This window comes from Mastigoproctus giganteus, chromosome 5 (assembly GCF_048544385.1).
Source record: "Mastigoproctus giganteus isolate SK-2022 chromosome 5, ASM4854438v1, whole genome shotgun sequence".
Lineage (NCBI taxonomy): Eukaryota > Metazoa > Arthropoda > Arachnida > Uropygi > Thelyphonidae > Mastigoproctus > Mastigoproctus giganteus.
The window spans coordinates 210,120,227-210,141,244 of NC_143579.1; the positions used below are offsets into that span (position 1 = coordinate 210,120,227).

General features: G+C 35.4%; 1 protein-coding gene across 1 annotated transcript in view; it reads left to right on the forward strand.

Annotated features, from left to right (window-relative positions):
• The window catches only part of LOC150086058 (tyrosine-protein phosphatase 69D-like), a 495,496-nt gene that overhangs the window by 394,813 nt on the left and 79,665 nt on the right, over positions 1–21,018 (forward strand). The window contains exons 13-15 of the mRNA XM_090374352.1: positions 10,217–10,328; positions 12,443–12,546; positions 20,659–20,771. Coding sequence (XP_090230478.1) covers positions 10,217–10,328; positions 12,443–12,546; positions 20,659–20,771 — 329 coding nt within the window. The remainder of the gene's footprint in view (positions 1–10,216; positions 10,329–12,442; positions 12,547–20,658; positions 20,772–21,018) is intronic.

Sequence of the window (21,018 nt, forward strand, 5' to 3'; positions counted from 1 at the left end):
GTTTTGACTAATGAAAGAAGTATGTGAAATTAATGGTTGAAGCATGGATACAAACTCATCAGATGAGAATTAAATTTATGAAAGGCAAATTGGTTAAAATAATTGATCAAGTAAATTAAACACAATAGCATGTAAAACCAATTATTTAGCATTATATCAGATTGTGGTATTATATCAGATTAAATGGCAACATTAACATGTTATTACAGATATTTTAACATTGTTGGTTGCTGTTGAAGTTTTTTTCTATCTGTTGCCATTATGGATTTCCCTATTACTGTGATTGGCTGAAATCTGGAAAACCTTTGTCATTAACCATCCTGCCAAAGGTTGGCTGAGTGAATAATTACTGTAATCAGAGTAAGCACCTCCAACAAGATCTAAAAAAATTAGGCAAATGAGCTGAGAAATAGCAGTTGAAATTTACTATTGACAAATGCAAGGTACTGCATATAGGAGCAGTAATCCCAGATTAAATTGTCAACTATGTGTACTATGCTCAGGGCAGTGAAAAATGAAAAAAACCCAGGGGTAATTGTGCAGTCAGATATGAAGTTTTCTGAGCAATGCAGACAGATTGCCAGGACAGCTCATGGGGGGGGTTGGTCTTTCCTAACAGGGAGGAGGAGGAGGTGATTATCCCATTGTACAAAGTGGTGGTTAGGCTGCACCTTGGGTACCTCATACAGGTCTGGAGTCCTCATTTTAGAAAGGATGTAGATCTTCTAGAACAGGTGCAGAGAAAGGGCAATGAGATTGGTGAAGGGCATGAAAGGGTGATCTTACCAAGAAAGCTTCAGTTCTGCAAATTCTCAGTAATCTTTAGACTTAGACACCTGTGAGGTGATCTAATTGAGGTGTTTAAGGATTTGAATGGATTCAGCAGGCTCACTGCTGTTAGCATTCTTTCTCTTGTTCAGACTACATGTATGAGGGGGGGGGGGTGTAAATTCAAATTGAGGAAGGATAGTTGTAGGATCAAAACTGATGATTTTTTTATTAAGCAACCTTCACCAGAGGCTGGTTAATTCAGTCAAAGTGAGAAAAAAGCCCAAAAATCTCTCTCTCTCTCTCTCCTCAATCCTGGGTCAGAAAGGTTGTCACAGAAAAGAATATTTACATAATAGAATATTCTTAATATATGCAGTGTAAAGTTCTGTTCCGTTTTGTAGAGAAATGCAAGGTGAATTTGCATTCATGGAAGTGTGTTTTTTTTTTTTTTTTTTTTTTGTTAAGCATGTTGATGTTTGATTTTGAATTTAGCAGAAACAAGTTGGAATACAACAAATGAGCATGACAGTCAGCACTGTAATAGAGAACCCCGCAGACATTGTGGTTGGATACATATCTAGAGAGGTGCCATGTTTACTTAAAGAAAAATGTTATTTAACTTTTTCTTAAGCAGTGGTGTCTGGCTATAAAGTGCCATTGAGTGATAGCACAGCTACAGCAACACTAAAAAAATAAAAGTAAATGCTATTTATATTTATTTTTCTTATAAATCATTAAATGGTATGTAATTCATAAGTAAACAGAATGAAACTACATGCCAACATAAAACTGGCTTTCATGCTTATATACAGATAATAATCCATGCATGCACATAATGATGGTTTGGAACTCTTCTTAATAGCTGCTAATAGATCATTAGATTATACCAAAGCAAGACTGGCTCCACTTTGTCTTGTATACTTTTGTTAGTATTTATTCAGAATGAATAAGAAAAAAACCTTTTTATTGCTATCATACAATGATAAACTTCAGTTAATTTAAATATTATTGAGAAAAAATGTTCTAATGAAAAAAAAAAAATTTTTTTTTTTTTTTTTTGGCACTACCTGTTAAAACAACCAGAACCACTACTGCTCTTAAGTATGACCCCCCCCCTTTATTTTGGCCAAGAGTGCCTTCAGTTTTCTACTACATTACTGATAACAGAATACAGATCTAATGATTTAAATTCTTTAAAGCTTATTTAAGAATTTATGGGTATCATAATTACCATCTGTGTTTGAAGTCCATTTTAAGCTATGCATTTAATCAAACATATTAAAATAATTGCCCTTTCTAGAAATGTCCTTGCATCTTAATATTTTTTGAATAAGAAGACCAAGGTGAGTGGGAATAGCACTCTTGTTTATATTGTTTTATATAATCATGAAAAGAAAGCATATTTCTTACCTTGTAGGGGGTGTAATTCCAATTCTGAAAAATCCACTGTCATTGTTAATTACACCTCTTCTTGGTTAAATAGGTTTTATTTTATTATTATTATTTTATAAATTGTTTTCAAAATATCAAATTATATTTTATTTTTCACAGTATTAACTGTCAAAAACAAAATATAATCTAGTGTTTTGAAAAAATGCAAGATGATTACAAGATGTAATCATCTTGTAATCATCTTGCATTGTTTTATTTTTTAGTTACAAGATTATGTAAAACCTTTTTAATAAATTTATGGTGTTAAGACTTCTCAGAAATCAAATTTTCTAAGGAAATTACTCATCTTGTAATTTTGTGTGTTTGTTTTCAAATTTTAAAACACTGCATATATGCCTACATTCCTGCTGTATTTAATTTTTGGGCAATTTAAACACACTGCTTCTATAACAAGATAAGACTCTGCTGTTTATTTTGGCTTGTGTGAATTTAAGTCTTAAATGCAGAGCATATAATGAATCCCACCATGTAATCAATATGTGGTAATCAAGGAAGGGTATTGGCAGGACCAGCATATAGCTAGATAAACTAGGCAAGTTGCCTGGGGCACCAACATCTGAAAGTACCACAGACTCTGAATAACAGGTATAAACTTAGGTAAAATTATCAAATCTAAATAAAAGTACAAAAACATAACTTAATGAAAATAGGAATGACTGAGAATTACAGTTATGTTAAAATAAACCTTTGTTGAGGAGGAATGTTTTATTAAAATAACATTTCATTATACATGAGTGTGTAAAAATCTGCATATATAAGTGCTCACCTAGGGCCTTAATACTCAACAATTACTGCAGAACACAAGAAGGCACCTAATCCTCATTTTTTAAAGATGCAGTCGATGTTATCATATATGTGGATCTTTATTTATGATTAATGAAGTTAACGTTGAATGTCCTTTGGCATCTCATCTTGCAGTTTAATTTCATCAGTAGGTTGTAAAGTACACTGAAAAGATGAAAAGTGACCACTGAATGGCCATCTAGGTGGTGGAACTGCACTACTAATAAATGGCAGAATACTCTGCATTGAGAAGTACAGTTTGTTGGTTGTGTAGCACTAAGGCAACTCATAACAGTAATAATGCAATGAATGAGAAAGCAAGACACAGTCCTCGTTTTTAAAACATTTAATGATGTTATTGCATCTGAATGGCTTCCCACTTAAAAAAACAAACAGTGGCCTTATCTGTGTTGTCCCTTGAAAAGGATAATTATTTTAATTTTCCATCATGTTTATTTCTTCAAGTAACAGTGTACTGTCAAATGTATGATGTCCAAAAAAACAGAAAATATAAACTTTTATTCATGCAAAAACATTTGCAGTATATGAACCCCTGGCATAAACTACAATTCTTAGACAAGCAGCCTAGTTTTTCACAATGGCAGCCAGTATCTGCACTTTCACACAACAGCTTGGATTTCTGTTCTCATCTCTTGCTCTTTAACTGTATACATTTAGGAAACATGACCTTTTAAAAATTCCTATAAAAATAATCTCAAAGATTAAGATTGGTTGAATAAGACATCCAAAATAAACCAGTTTTTCAAATGGAATGGATTGTTAATTTAATATTACACAATTGTTGAAATTCTCATGAAACAAATGTAGCATTATATTTGCAGTGTGGAGATATGGTCCCTCTTGATTCTTTTAAACTTATCACTCCTAATTCTTGAGGAACAGGAAGAAAGTCATTCTCAGTTGTTGAAGTTACTATCAGTAGTCACCATGCCATCAAAATCATTAGTCTAACAATCCTATCTTCACAAAATGCATGCCATAATTACCACATGTTTTGGATGATGAAAATTTGTTTTTCTAATTTAAGTAAAATTTTTCTGAGCTCATATTTTATATATTAACATAGCTCTGAGATGGGAGATACTTTGTCCTCTCATCTAAGTCAATTATGATGTGGATTACAATTTACAAGAACAATAACTTAGAAAAATTTCAGCATATCGATTCTGCAGTCATCCCTTTTCAATTTTTTCCTATGTGTATCATCCAAAAATGAGTAAAGATGCCATCAAGATTTAGTGTACTCAACCCTTTTAAAACCTTAAACCAGCAACCTTTTTCCTTATAAATGCCATTTTTGTTCATTACAACTATAAAAATCTTCATTTTTGCTGTAGCTGTATAAATACACATATAGCTGTATAAGCAATTCAGATAAGATCATAGTCACCAGTAACATCCCACAAAAAATCTTTGTGTGCCATTGCATGTCTAGAGTTGCCAATGCCTGCTTTAAACACTTAAGAATACATTTTGTGCTCCCCCCAGATAACCTTGTCCTTATCCTCTGCACTCTTTATAACATATTTGCATCCATCTTAAAGTGAAGTTTCCAAACTTATATTCATTATTCAAGTTGTGACCTTTATGCAGTGGGATGTACCACGGGATAATCATCTATCATGCAGATATGAAGTTTTCTGAGCAGTGCAGACGGTCTGCAAGAGTAGCTCATGGTATCTTGTCAATGACACAGGAATTTTTCTAGCAGGGATAAGGATGTGATTATCCTCTTGTATAAGGCAATGGTCAGGCCACACCTTGAGTACTGTATACAGGTCTGGAGGCCTCATTTTAAGAAGGATGTAGAACTGCTGGAACGAGTACAGAGAAGGGCAACAAGATTAGTGAATAGAGAAAAGGGTTGCTCTTATGAAGAAGGGCTTAAGTTTTGGAAATTACAGTATCTGGAGACGAGGCACCTGTGAGGTGATCTGATTGAGGTGTATTAGGCCTTGAATGGTTTGAGTATGCTCAATGCTGATGGGATTCTTCCTCTTGCTCAGAATAATCGTCTGAGAGGGCATAAATTCAAATTGTGGAAAGACAGTTGTAGGATAGATATGCGGAAGTTTGCCTTTAGCCAGTGGGTGGTTGATTGTTGGAACAAACTTCCATCTGTCGTAAAAGTTGAGAGCTTAAATAAATTCAAGGCAGAACTAGACAAACATTTGGAGCAAGTGGATGGGCGAAATGGGAAGTTTTTTTTTTTTTTTGTTGTTGTTGATGCTGTATAAGCTTGCTTTCTTGCATCATATGCCTTTACTAATGCTATCTCTTTGTTCCTGCTGGCAAAGTCCCTGTGTATCAACTGCTCAGAGAACTTCATGTCTTACCATACAATTACCCTTAGGTATTTTCATTGTCAGCTACCTTGCATTTGGCATTACCTAAATGGTTTATTGGGATTATAGCTACACAAATCCAGTGCCTTGCCTTTATAAACATTAAACCTCAATTGCCATTTTTCAGCCCATCCCTAGTTTGTTTAGACCTGCTTGAAATAGCATATCCTGATTAATGCCATTAATCACCCTGCTCATCTATGTGTCATCAGTAAATGCAGACACCAATATCATTGATAAATATTAAAAACAGTAAGAGGTCCAACACTTAATCCTGTGTTACCACACATGACATTAGCCCATGAAGAGCAGTGGTCACCTATAACAACTGTCTGCTACTACTTAACCATGCCTGTAACCATAGTATTAACTTGCCCTTAATGCTATATAAATTGTATATATATAATATCGGTGTGTAGATACACCATAGACAACTCTTAAGAAACTACAACGTAGTTGTTGTAGGCATCATTTGCTCTTTCCCATATTGTGCTCTGCCTTCACGATGAGTTGCCATGATAAATAAATAAATCTTTATTGTGAAGTAGAATTACAGCACAATATCCCATCACGCCGACAAGCGCCAGGGGTTCACATATAGATAACATAAGTACAAATTCAAATGGCTACAAAATATAGCGAACACATACAAAAGGCTACAAAATACAGATTACAAATACATCATAAAAACAAGGAGCTGAACACAAATAAAAAAAAAACAAATACAACTTGGCAGTGATTCAGGTTTCAAGAGCTTTGATAAAGTTGTGTCTGTCCTTCTTTTTACTTATTATGGTGTCGATGTCGGCGTCCACACGGTTGAGGGCAGCGAGCATCTGCTTGGGCAGAAATCTTTCGGTGAGTACAAGCCTGTTGTGGTGAGCCACAAGTCGGTGAGTACCGACCTTAGGCTTGGCTGTGGAATCCTCTAAGAGCAAGCATTCCAAATATTTGGAGATGATATTTGGCCTGAGATGAGTTTGGCTGTGAAGACCAGCCTCTTTTCAACGATCAGGAACTTCAACCTCGGGATGTCGAGTGCTTGTGCCATCATGGTAGTTGTGGTAGCGGGAGGTAGCCGAAGCTTGTTATTCGTCCATTTCAGTAGCCAGTATTCAGCAGTGTACACCCGCTTAAGGTTTGTATGTGCAGCAGAGGCCCATATTTCTGCACCATACAGAATGGCAGGGTAGACGGTGGAGGTGATGAACCTTTTAACAGTGGCAGGATGTCGGACGTGTAGCAGCTGCTGCTTTGAGATCCACCGTAGACGAGAAAATCTGGTACTGAGTTTGTCGATCTGGTTGACAAAGGACATCTTTTGGTCGAAAGAACGCCAAGGTCTGTGTGCGAGGGTACGTTTGGTATTCGTACCCCTGCGAGTGAAACGTTGAGTACTGTCGGCATGGATTTAAGGGAGAATATAACCTGAGCAGACTTCAGAGGGTTGATTTTTAGATTGAAGTTTGCCAGGTACAATTCTAGATCCTTAAGTTGGGAATTGATCCTGTTGCTGAGCTGGGCGGGGTTGTCGCCAGGGTTAATTGGAGTCAGCAGTTTGAAGTCATCGGCATAGCATAGGAGACCATTCGTTGAGGCAATAATGGGCACGATGATGGCTGTGAACAGGACACCCCCCCCTGCGGTACTCCAGCAGTAATGTCGCAGGATAGGGTATGTTGCTGCCGATGGAGAATAAGTATTCTGTGACTGAGAAGTGATTCCAAAAAGCACAGCATATCACCTCGAATGTGAAAATTCTCCTTAAGTAGGAGGAGCAAGGCCGGAATCGACACTGCATCAAAGGCTGCGCTTATGTCGAGGTATGTGGTTGCTAGCTCAGCTCTTTGTTCGAATGCTGAGGGAATGCGTTCTGTGGTGGCTGCCAAGTTAGTGATTGATAATTTTCCTGCGATAGCATAGTGGATTTCAGGTGGTTTCGTCTGGAGGATTTGTTGAGTGATTGTGGGTAGCAAAGCCTTTTCAAGAGTTTTTAACAGACAAGAGGCAACTGATATGGGTCTGAACTGGCTGACGTTTGTGGCAAATTGGTTTTTGGGGATGGGGTACACTCTGTATTTATTCCACTGGGGTGGGAAATAATGCTCAGCGGGGCATCTGTTGTAGATCGAGAGAAGAGGGCCTATGATGAATGTGCTTAAGCATTTGATCATAAATTGTGGAATTCCATCCTCCCCAACAGTGGCTGTTGTGGGAAGGGAATTGATGGCATGTATGAGCTCCTGTTCCGTGATCTGGATAGTCCCTAGGACATCCGAAGGGTTTTCATAGTCAGGCTGGACAACTGTAGATGGGATGGACTGTGGTTGTATTTGAAAATCTGGTGATGTATTTGATGATTGCACTACCTTGAATAAGTAACGCTTCACTAATAGAGAAGACTATTGTTACTTATTCTCAGTGAGTACCACCACCCAGACATGTTTCAAGGCTATTGGCCTATCATCAGTGGGTGGGCAGGATACCCTGGTATTGCAGACATGACGACCCAGTTGTGAAGATAATCACACAATATGAGAGATGCCAAAAGGTGTATATGACAATATTTAAAATATTTTTATTTTAAATATCGTGGCAACTTGTCGTGAAGGCAGAGCACAATATGAGAAAGAACAAATGATGCCTTCAACAAGTACTTTGTAGTTTCTTAAGAGTTGTCTATGGTGTATCTACACACCGATATTATATAGATATTAAACTCTTAATGTATTATGCCTTGTGCATTTAGTTATTTTAAATATTGTCATATACACCTTTTGGCATCTCTCATATTGTGTGATTATCTTCACAACTGGGTCGTCATGTCTGCAATACCAGGGTACCTGCCCACCCATTGATGATAGGCCAGTAGCCTTGAAACGATCGCCGGGGGAAGCCTGATATTCACGGAGTTTCCGAGAATAGGTAACAACAGTTTTCTCTACTGGGGAAGCGTTGCCTATTCGAGGAATATATGAGCTTTGAGTGTGAGTTGAAGGAGCAACTGTCCCTTTCTTCCTTCTACGGCATTTCCTTCCTCTACCTCTCCTACTATCACCTTCCTACATCTTTATCTCTTTTCTAAGTCTAATAGGGATAGTATGAGGATAACCGAGAACTTTATCCCATACCATATTTCAAATAGCCTTGAAACATGTCTGGGTGGTGGTGGTACTCACTGAGAATAAGTAACAATAGTCTTCTCTATTAGTGAAGCGTTACTTATTTGAGGTAGTGCAATATCATGGCAACTCATCGTGAAGGCAGAGCACAATATGAGAAAGAGCAAATGATGCCTACAACAAGTACTTTGTAGTTTCTTAAGAGTTGTCTATGGTGTATCTACACACCGATATTAAATAGATATTAAACTCTTAATGTATTATGCCTTGTGCATTTAGTTATTTTAAATAAATTGTATAGGATTTGTTCATGTGGAACAGTATCAGAAGCCTTACTGAAATCTAAATATATGATATCAAAATTATTTTTTTGCATAAAGCATCTATGTAACCACCTCACTGCAGCTAATCAGATTTCTCAGGCGTGATTTCCCCTTACCTAAGATTACTATCTCTTTGTCTCTAAGATGCTATCTCTTTGTCCCTGCTGGCAAAGTGCATGTGTATCAACTGCTCAGAGAACTTCATGTCTTACCATACAATTACTCTTAGGTATTTTCATTATCAGCTGATTGTGATTACCTCATAATTTCATTCCTGTTGGGATGATTTTGCACTATTTAGTGATTTAGAACTATTGACTCCATTCTTTTCCCTAACACGGAAGTAAAACTTTACAATAGTTCTGCTAACAGGTCTTATAGTTCTACTTATTTCTAAATTTCACTTAGCTTCCTCAAGTCATCCATTACATTTTGTCTTACCTTACAGCACATTAAATTCTATGACTGACTAGTATCTCAATATGATTATTGCCTTTTTTTAATTATAGTCGTTTAATTGATTAGTTTATTTTTCTTCTCCCTCGAATAATTAACCTTGGGCTTATAATGCTTTTTTTTTTTTCAGCTTTGTTTTAGCCTTTGGTTTAATTTTTATTAATTATAAATTAATTAATTTATTTTTTTTATTAATTTTATATTTATTTTGTTCTAGAATGCTCCACTTTTAATTTTCCTTCCCAAGACATTAATTCTGTATATACCAAGAAGCATGGGAATAAGAAGCTGCCAGTGTAATTACTGATTGCCACCAAATCAGCTAATTAATTAAGCTGCTTGTGACTAAAGATACTGTTTATTATTATATACTAAAGATACTATATATATTTTTTGAACTATTGAAAACTATGTAATTTTTGTTCGTGTTTTATAATTCTACTTCCAATCACTATCAGCAACAGGCAAATAAACATTATTAAGGTTCAGAAATTTGTAGTCAATTCTTTTAGTCAGATCCTTGTAATTCAGTGAGGAATGTTCATTTAGCTGTTAACTTGCAGCAACCATATTATGTATTATATATTGATTTTACTATTTCTTTTTGATCTGTTTACTAATCATTCCTGGTTGTTTACTAATTCTCTTCTGTTTTTCCTTATCATAAAATTTATCCTTTTCAAATCATAAGTCCAAATGCTGTTTATCGCATTTCTACTTCATTCCATAATAAGTTTCTTTCTTTATTAATCATATTTAATTTATAATTTTTATCATAAATCAAATCTTTAATAGGGTATTTCAGTTGAAGCTATTAATTCAAGTGACCCATTTTAATATATTATATAAAATAAGCATTTTAAACACTTTGAAGATAAGGGGGTAAAAGCATGCATTAAGACATTTGCATTATTTATGCATGCAGTATGCACTGTCTCTATAGGTTCCTTGCCCACTCCGGCACCCACAGAAAGTCCTGTTGCAGTAATATTTGGTGTAATATGTGGTATCATTCTTGTAGTAATAGTACTCGTGCTGGTGCTCTTTTTCATAAGGTAGGTAAAATTTAATTTGTTTGTTATATAATTTATTTCACAAGTAATAGAAATTATTCTAAATAAAAATTTTGAATATCATATTAGCATAATAGTTCTCCCAATTGCATTTCAGAACATTAAAAAAAATTTGTTTAAGATTGCTGGAATTCTAAGTGTATTAGAATATGTTTATTTCTTATATATCAGGCATTTTTTTTTTTTTTTTTTTTTTTTTTCCCATTGCACTGCACGGTGCTTGATGTGAATATATATGAGATAATGTAATAAATTTATGCAAGAATGCATGTAAGATACAAAAAGTAATTTTATTTAATTATTTTCGATTTCTTATTTTATTGTTAATTTATGAAGGTGTACAGTATTATGTTTGCTTGCATTATTAACATGTATTGTATTTAGGCATAATATGTATTTGTTTCTATAGAAGTGAATTATAAAATTTGGCATTTATTTCACTGCATTTTCATTTTGAAAAATGTTATTCAATAGAATAAAATTTATTCACAATTGTTGGAACCTGAAGCATATCAGATATTTGCAATTTATAGATATTGGTTGCCTCAAGCTGTACATCAACCATGATCACCATTTTGGGCCCAATTACTTTCAGCAGAGAAATTAAGAATTTTTTTTCTTTTTATTCCTTTAAATTATAAATTGGTGTTTGCCCAACAGTTTTGAATGCATCCTATATTCTTCTTGTTTTATTATAGGGGTTGAAGCTTAGAAATCCCAATGTTGAACTTATGAAATATAGGGAAACAGCAGTGTAACTTATTGCTGTTCGAATTTTCTGGGTCTGTGTTCAATTTATTTCCATGTTTTCATTGTTTGGAACTTTGAATAAATGATATTCTACTGTATCTACTGTTATAAATCCAATGTGGCCGTATATGTCTTATCAGATATGTACTTAACAGCATACTGAATTCTAGCCATAGTAAATCAGCTTACCTGACTTCTCCATAAGTAATTCACTTATTTCCTTTATTGAATTACATATTTCAGTGTTAAAATAAGTTTCAGTTATACTTATGGTGGTCAGCTGCTATATTACATTTGTGGTGTCACCTGCAATTTCAGCTATATTATGTACGAGGGCTGTTTGAAAAGTAAGTTAACAACTTTTTGTTAAAAGACATCTAATCACAGAAGAACAATGAAATGACACATAACTTAAGGCACATTAGTGCACTAATTTTAAACACAGTTACCATCACATCAGGGATGTGTCCATTCAAGCAGTTTCAACATACTGTCTAACTTCATCATCATCACTAAATCAGTTTTCTCACAGATCAAAGTCAGAAAAGGCAATGTTGGGATTGTGTAGTAAATGGGCAGACAGTGGTGTTGTACTGTCATGCAACAAAAGCTACTTGGTTCTTGGACCTTACTATCAAGACTAGACACAGCTTACAATTGCTGATGACTTTCTATGGACTTCAGTTTCTTGGTGCAGATTGGATAACTATGCTCCACAAGATCCATGTGCAGTGTTTAAGATTTGATTATATTTAATTGGTCATATTCATTTACCAATTAATGATGAGGTTTTTCTGACATTTGCTATAACATGATGTTTTAAAGATAATAAAGAAATATGACAGTAAAACCATAAAATATAATTAATTCATACAAAATATAAATTTGATTCTGCAAACCTGCTGTAGTGTACAGGTTGCACAAGCTTAACATACACTTCTTTGTCTGTCTGCATTTCAAGTAGCAGTCATTTTGATTTAGTCCCCTAATTTCAAAAAAGATATACAATATCCTGTAACAAGAAGAAAAGAAACATTACATATGTGTATGCCTTTTTTAAGGCACTGTTTCACTACTGGGAAAGGCACAGTCACTCAATTTCCCCACCTCCAAAAAACAGTTACCTTATGTTTCAACAGTCTTTATAAAAAAATATAGTATGTAATATGTATAAAAAATTAAATGGAAATGCCTGAAATCAAAAGTTCTGTTCAATCCTCATATCTTGTAAACATTAAAGTATTTTATTACTGTATTTACCATATAGCTTCAAATTGAACTGTTGAAAAAAAAGAAAGTAAAAAAATATATATATATATTGATGCCACTGTCCAATTTAATTTTAGGCACAAACATGGTCCTCCATATGTTGAAAATGGAGAACGCCTGGGTCTAACAGCTCTTATACTTCGCACTATTCATCGTAATGGGCACTTGCCCCGAGGTAAAGGTGAATATATTTTCTGAAGTTTTCCTGTTTAGAATTTTCACTTGTGTGATGTTGAATATATCAGGAGGATTAAAAATGGTAAAAAAATATTATAAACAAAATAATTCTAATTTACATTTTAACAGGTAAAATAATATAGTGATATAAATTTGGATAATCTAATTAATATTAATATAAATAATATATAATTTCATAATGTGGTGGGAGAAGTTGCCACTTTCCCAGCGTATTAGAGAAAATAATATAGAAATCACATAGAAGGGGAAAAAATAGGAAGCAAGTAATCAAATTTAATTTCATTCACTGAGTGTCTTAAACTTGATATGTAAGGTGTAACTAGGAATTGTTATATATTTCTTTTCAGTTATCTTTATGTATTCTTTTCTTCTTACTGGGTCGATAAGAAAACTAGTCTTCTCCATTTAGCTCTAACTTCCCATCATTTCTCTCTCTCTCTCTCTCTCTCTCTCCACCTCTTCTTTCCATCTTCTCGACATTCCTCTTGGTCTTTTACCCTCCAGTTTCATTTAGGTAGTCTGTTATCCTTTACATGACCAAATCATCTCTTGTAACTGTTCTTCTCCTACATTCTCCTAAATGTCCACGTTTCTTACTCTCTATCTCCTGGTCTTTCCACACACCCCTCTCAGAAACTTCATTTCCATTGCTTGCATTCTGATAATATCCTTCTCCCACATTACCCATGATTCCAATCCACTTGTTATTATTGGTACTTAATAAGCTCTGTAGAGTGCCATCTTGCACTTCTCAGGTACCTCCTTTCTCCAAACTAGATCTTTTACACTATTATAAAACATTCTTTCTTTCTTCTACATATCTCCTTATCAATTCTTCTTGATTAGACCGGGGTTCGAGCCCGTCACCACCAAATACGGAGGATGCGGAAAGGTCATTCAGGGAATGACCACCGCATATCCCGGAGCAATATGGCCTTAGTTGCTAATGCTCCTAAAAAAAACCAAACAACAACAACCTTATCAATTCTCCATCTTTATCTACTGTACTCCATAAATATCTGAAAGTATCCATTTCTTCTATCTTCCTTTCCTCAATAAAGATGTTAATCTCCTCCTCTCCCTCCTTCCTTGCCATTCTCATTGCATTACTCTTAGCATCACTAAACTTTAAATTGTATCTCTTTGCCTCCTCCACCCCCATAGGGCGCCTCCGTAGCCAGGTGGGAAGGAGCAGCAGCGCGTAGCACATGCTTCTTGATTAGACCGGGGTTCGAGCCCGTCACCACCAAATATGGAGGATGCGGAAAGGTCAGGGAATGACCACCACATATCCCCGGAGCAATATGGCCTTAGTTGTTAATGCTCCTAAAAACCAAATAACAAACAAACAAACCACCCCCATAAATCAACAAATCATCAGCAAACATCACTTTCATTTTTTCTGTCTCAGTCCTTTTCTCCACAGCATTCACTATATCATCCATTACAAGTATGAACAGCAGAGATGAGTGCACTATTCTGTCTCAGTCCATTATTAATTTCAAAACAGCCTGTGTTTCTAACCCTTAACACTTTCCATATCCTTCTTCTCTCTACACTATCATATGCCTTTTCAATATCCAAAAAAACCATACACAGATCCCTTCCATATTCGTAATGTTTTTCCATCATTTGTCTTACAGAAAAAATTAGATCCATGGTCGATCTGCCTTTTCTCAACTGACTCTGCTCTTTCCTCATCTTATTTTCAAACTTTTCTTGTATTCTCCTCTCCACTTCTCCTATGTGACTAGTCAGGGTGATCCTCCCTCTGTACTCCTCACACTTTTTTCCTGTCCCCTTTTTTATATATAGGCACAATCAATCCTCTTTTCCAGTCTCTTGATATCCTTTTCTCCCTCTACTACTTTCATTACTGTGTGCATCCATTGCAGCCCTGCTCGGCCAGCAAATCTTACCATTTCTATAGTAATTATATCATACCCTGGCAATTTATCCCCTTTCATCTTTTTCACTGCTGCCACAACTTCACTTCTTGATATCCCTCTCTCCTCCTCCTCTTTTTCCCCTACTTCTTCTTCCATTATATCTCCTTTTTCTCTGATGTTCAGTAGCCTCCAAAAATAGTTTTTCCACCACCTCTTTATTTCTTCATTTGTAATTATTCTTCACTAATCCATATAGCATCTTTTCTCATTATTAACATCCCATTTCTTCTTCTCTTTGCATCCCTTTTTACTTCTTTATATCCTCTCTCTCTCTGACTTGTCAGTTGGGTTTTCACATCTCATTCTGAAGGCCCTATCCTTCCTTAGAGTAACCATTTTTGCTCTCTCGTTCCACCACTGCATCTCTTTACATCTCCTCACACCACTTGTCCCAGTGCTTACGTCACAATGACATAAGCACTGGGAAAGCAAAATTGAGAGTAGGAGTGAGCTATAGGTGTAATGACTCTGATGAGTATAATGAACAGCTGTACAGAGAAATAGAGTGGGCCAGTAAATCAGATTGTCTTATAATGGAGGATTTTAATTTCCCAGATATTGATTGGAACTTGTGGGTTGGTCATTCACACACTAGCAAGGCTTTTGTGGATTTATTGGACGATTGTTTTTTACAGCAGCATGCTCGGGTGGCAACCAGAGGGAGTAATACTTTTGATTTCATTATCAGGAGTTGATCCTCAGTGCATTAAGAATCTGCAGATAAAGGGACCACTAGGTCGTAGTGATCACAGTGTGCTGATGTGGGATTTACTCAAAGAGGTAACTACCATCAGAGGTAAAGGGAAGGGTTTTTGCTTTCATAAAGGTGACTATGGAGGTCTAAGACAGTTTTTCAAACCTATACAGTGGGATCAATTGATGATGTTACCAACAGAAAATTCTAAATGGGAAGCATTCAAAGAATTAATCTTTAACGCTATAGGCTTTTCATACCAACTAAGAAATATTGTTCAAGGTTCATGGATGTCAGATGAACTAATGAGACATGTGGCAGAGAACAAAAATGCGTGGGATACATATAAATTAACAGTTTGAAACAGAAGCCTATGGAAGATATAAGCTGGTCTACAATCAAGTCTCGTGCCTCCGTAGCCGAGTGGTCAGGAATGGGAGTGCAGTAGCACATGCTCCTTGAGTAGACCGGGGTTCAAGCCCCTGACTGCTGAATACAGTCGATCTGCCAACCCGCACTGGACCAGCATGGCAGATTATGGTCCATTTCCCTCAGCATGAATTGTTGAGGAGGCTTCCATCCTGCAGTGGGTTGATAATGGTTGCACTTTCCCTTTTTTTTTTTTTTTTTATCTACAATCAAGTTACAAAGGTAACCTCCTTTGTAACTTGACGACGAGAAATCTTTGGCAAAGGATGCAAAGAAAAACAGCAAAGATATCCTTATATAAACTCTAGAAGGAAGGGGATGAATCAGATTGGTCCACTTTATATCGATTTATAGCGGTGGTTCACCTGTTGATGATCCTGCTCAGCTAGCTGACAAACTGAATGAGTATTTTGCATCTGCATTTACACATGAGGAGTTATTCAGGGAGGGAAATACCAGAGTTGTATTAAACCATGGTAGCAAGTTAAATGATTTTTTAATAACTGAGAACAAAGCGGAGGAGAAATTGTTGAAGATAAACATAAAAAAGGCACCTGCAATAGATGGGATCTATCCAGTTATATTAAAGGAGGCAGCAAAGGAAGTAAGCAAACCCTTAGTCATAATTATAAGAGCTTCCTTAGAATCAGGGGAGGTTCCCATGAACTGCAAATGTGACCCCAATTCACAAAGGAGGATCAAAGGGTGAGGTGACACAAGTAATTACAGAACTGTTAGTTTAACTTCTGTTCCAGGGAAATTAATAGAGGCACTGGTTATAGAAGCACTGCAGGATCATCTAGACAAAATTTCGGTTATAGTTCGAACACAGTATGGGTTTGTTAAGGGGAAGTCTTGTCTGACCAATTTGATTGGATACTATGATGTGGTCACAAAGGAACTGGATACAAAAAATAATGTTGATACCATATACTTGTATCTTAGGAAAGCTTTTGATACTGTTGCACATTCAAGACTACTGTACAAATTGGAGCAGTATGGCATTAAGGGGAAAATGCTGCTATGGATAGAGGGATGGTTGAGTGGTAATCAATGGACATTGCTCTTTGTGGACTAATGTTATTAGTGGAGTCTCTCAGGGTTCAGTGTTGGATCCATTGTTGTTTTCTGTATTTGTTAATGATATTTATGAAGGTATAGGTTGCCAGGGTTGTTAATGCCATTACACTACTGCAAGAGGATCTAGAAATGTTGGACTGAGAGGTGGCAACTGAAGGTTAACATTGACAAGTGTAAAGTACTGCATATGGATAACAGTAACCCCAGAGTAACGTATCAATTGTGTGGTAGAGAATGAAAAGGACCTGGGGGGTAATTGTGCAGTCAGATGTGAAGTTTTCTGAGCAGTGCAGACAGTCTTCAAGAGCAGCTCATGGTGTCTTGTCAATGTTATACGGGAATTTTTCTAGCAGGGATAAGGAGGTGTTTATCTTCTTGTATAAGGCAATGGTCCTACCACACCTTGAGTACTGTATACAGGCCTGGAGGCCTCATTTGTAGAGCTGCTAGAATGAGTACAGAGAAGGCAACAAGATTAGTGAATGGAACAAAGGGTTGCTCTTATGAAGAAAGGCTTAAGTTTTGCAAATTACAGTGTCTGGTGACTAGGCACCTGCATGGTGATCTGTTTGAGGCATATAAAACCTTGAATGGTTTGAGCAAGCTCAATGCTCATGGGATTCTCCCTCTTGCCCAGATTAATCACCTGAGGGGACATAAATTCAAATTGAGGAAAGACAGTTTTAGAATAGATGTGCACAAGTTTGATCTGTCATTGTAGAAGTTGACAGCTTAAATAAATTCATGGCAGAACTAAACAAACATTTGGAGCAAATGGATGGGTGAAATGGGAAGGGTTTTTTTTTTTTTTTTTTTGCTGATGCTGTATAAGCTTGATTTCTTGCATCATATGCATCTACTAATGCTAATGACACCTTGATCCATTGGTTGCAGTAAAGATGATAGAGATGTTGTGCTGGGTGGAAGAAAATGAATTTTAACATTTTTCATTAAAGTCACAAAGTCCAGTTGAATGCTCTGGTACATTATCCAATAACAACAAAGCTTTAAAATCCATGTTGTTTTCTTTACAGTAGTGTTCGACTGCAGGACAAAAGTAAGTTTTAAACCACTCTTTAAACAAAGTTTTCATTACCCAAGCTTTTTTATTTGAATGCCAAACAACTGGGAGAGCCTTCTTTGCATAACCGCTAAGTGCTTGGGGGTTTTCCACATGATACACAATTATGGGCTTTAATTTAAAATTGCCAGATGCATTTCCACCCAGCAAAAGTGTCAGACAATCTTTTGATACCTTGTAACCTGGTTGAGTTTTTTCATTTTCTGATAGAAAAGTTCTAGAAGTCATTTTTTTCCAAAACAAACCCATTTAATCAACATTAAAAATTTGGTTATCTTTGTACCCACCCCACCTTTTTCAATAATTTTTATAAATTCTTTAAGAAATTTTTCAGCAGTATCTTTGTTTGCACTTGAATTTTCACCTACGATACGGACATTATGAATCCCCGAGCATTTTTTTTTAAATGAAAGAACCAACCACGACTTGCCAAAAATGTTTCATCATTTGCTTCGTAATTTTCTTCCATTACATTTTCTTTAAGTGCATTGAAAAACTCATAGCTTTTGTTTGAATTTCCATTTGACTTAATGGGATTCCCTTCTGATTGCAATCTTCTATCCATATTGAAAGCAGACATTCCATATTTACCATTAGAGCACTCCTTTTCTTTATGATTGTTTTCGAGGCAAAAGAATCGATAGTTTTTCCATACTCTTTGTTCTGATTCTTTTCTTTTACAATTCTTCTTATATATGATTAATTTATTCCTTTGTCTCGTGCGAGTTTGACAAATGAAGCACCTTCTTCATGGCATTTGATGATTTCAAGTTTCTCTTCTAATTTCAACCATTTACATTGCTTTGGCTTGGTATCATCCCACTTTCTTTTTTTTACTCATAATAAAGGGATCACTGAACAAAAAAATCACAAAAAGGATACACCCGTGAAGAAGCTAAACTTAGACTACCTTTGGAAATAAGTGATGCCAATACTTAAATATAGTGCGCATGTGCAGTGATGCAAATTTGTGGAGATCATTCTACAAAAAAGTCAGTCATATATGACCACATTATCAATCGCAGTCCCAGATTATAAACCGCACTATAGTGAATCCCATACTGATTGAAGCCACACTGTGCAAGGTATTGCTCTGAAATGTTTGCCTATCTTGATTATTTATTTATTTGACTATACATTAATACATGTGCATGTATAATGGTGAATTTTTGTGCACTGAATCACTTAATAGTCTTGCCATTTTACAGTTAAGAAATTTTCAAAAATTTATCGGATTCCTGGAGCTGAAATTTCTTTGAGCAACACATGGACACCCATCCCCAAACATCAAAGGTAGTGAGTGGAGATGTCTGGGGTGTGGAACCTGAAACTTTAAACAAACATTTCAGCAGTTGGGGGAAATAAATGAAGGTTAACAGATAAAACAGGCTTCCATGAATTCCATAGTGGATATATTGGGATCTAAGATAAGATAAGTGACTGACTAGGCCTTTCAGTATGACTGTCAAAGATCATGAATAGCAGAGAATTGATAGAGATAGGAAATACATAGATAGGTTAGATGGATTCTTACAATTAGGGACTCAAACAACCTGGTACCTTTTCAGATCTTAAGGCACAAAAGTAAAAGACTGGTTATATGAGTGAAATGAAATACCAGTTTCTTTTCTTTGAAAAGAAACGGGTTCTGGCTTTAGAGAACAATTAAGAATACCATCTGGACCAAGTGCAGAGAAGTTATAAGTTTATTGGATGATATCTGAATATTTGAAAGAACACACACAATAGAAGATTACCTAAATGGTATTTTTAGATCATCAGCTGTTCTACAATTGTCTGGTGAGAAAGCAGATCAGAATACTCAAATAAGACTGTGGAATTCTTGGGTGAAAAATCCTTTTCCAAGTTTTGGTTCTAGTTTACACAAAATCAGATAAACTTAGCTCTGACAAACATTTAGCACTAGCCTAGACTGGAATGATCATAGTTTTGATTGGTTGGATTCTTAGAAAAATTCTTGTAAGCAGACTGCTTATCATGAGGTGAATTTCTAGACAGGTAGACCAGGGAAAAATCAAGATGAAAAGAGATCTTTGGTTTAAAACTTTGGGTGATATTACTAGCTTCTTCTGCGGGAAGGAAGGAAGAAAGGAGCAGTATATTGATGAACATTAGAAATGAAAGGACATGTAGAGCTATCAAAAAATATACCTCTAAGGATTAGTGATCAAAATCAAAGAAAAAACTTCTGATATGATAGAAGCTGAGATACCAGTTAGAATGATTAAAATGAGCTTCAGACCTAAGGGAAATGAAAGCAAGTTCAGTGCAATCAAGAGTAAACAACTGCCCTGAAAAACCCAGCAAACTAAGGGTAATAAACTGACTGCTAAGTTGAAAGTTCTTACACACATGATATCGAATATCAAGAAGTTGAGCAATTGAGAAGAGCCAGTAACTAACATAATTCAAATGAAGTATATTCTGTTTACAAAATCAAAATGTATGCATTCTCTCTTGTTTGACTGCTTAAATAGCAGTTAAATAATATTTAAAACCCTGGAATTATACTAGCATATATTCAAGTTTCTTCAACCTACATTCCTTTATGGCTTTGCTTTTAATGGTTCATTTGCAAAAGTCAGCTATTTTACTCTTTATTCACTTGAATGCTGGATTTTAAGATAGAGATATGTTAAATCGATTCCCATCTTAAAACTGACTGCTGTAAAGAGAGTCATAAATCAGTCAATATAAACCACATAGTATTTGTGAAAGTTAATTTTTACAGAAGTACTATTTAATTAAAATTTATTTTTAATTATAGTTAATTATTAAAATAATTTTTAAAAAGTTACATATTTATTGTGAAAATTTAAAAACCTTTTTTCCACATACTAGGTGGTCCTTTATCCAAGATTCCTCGCTTAGTTCCCATTCCTGCGGATGAATTACCAGCTTCATTTGTTGAAAGACATATGGATAGTGATTTACTCTTCCAGAGTGAATTTGAAGTATTGAATAGTATTCTTATATTTTTTGTGCTGTAGTGTTATTGCCATCTTAAGTGTAAGAACAATTCAATTACTGAAGTAAGGGAAATGTAAGAAATTTTATGGTAATTATAAATGCAAAGCTTGAAACCTATAGTAGTATGGATGTTTTCAGGCAACTAGAAAAAATTTATTGATATTGAACCGATTTCTCTAGATTGTAATTTTCATGAAATACATATTAAGGTAGGTTATCACAAAAAATGGA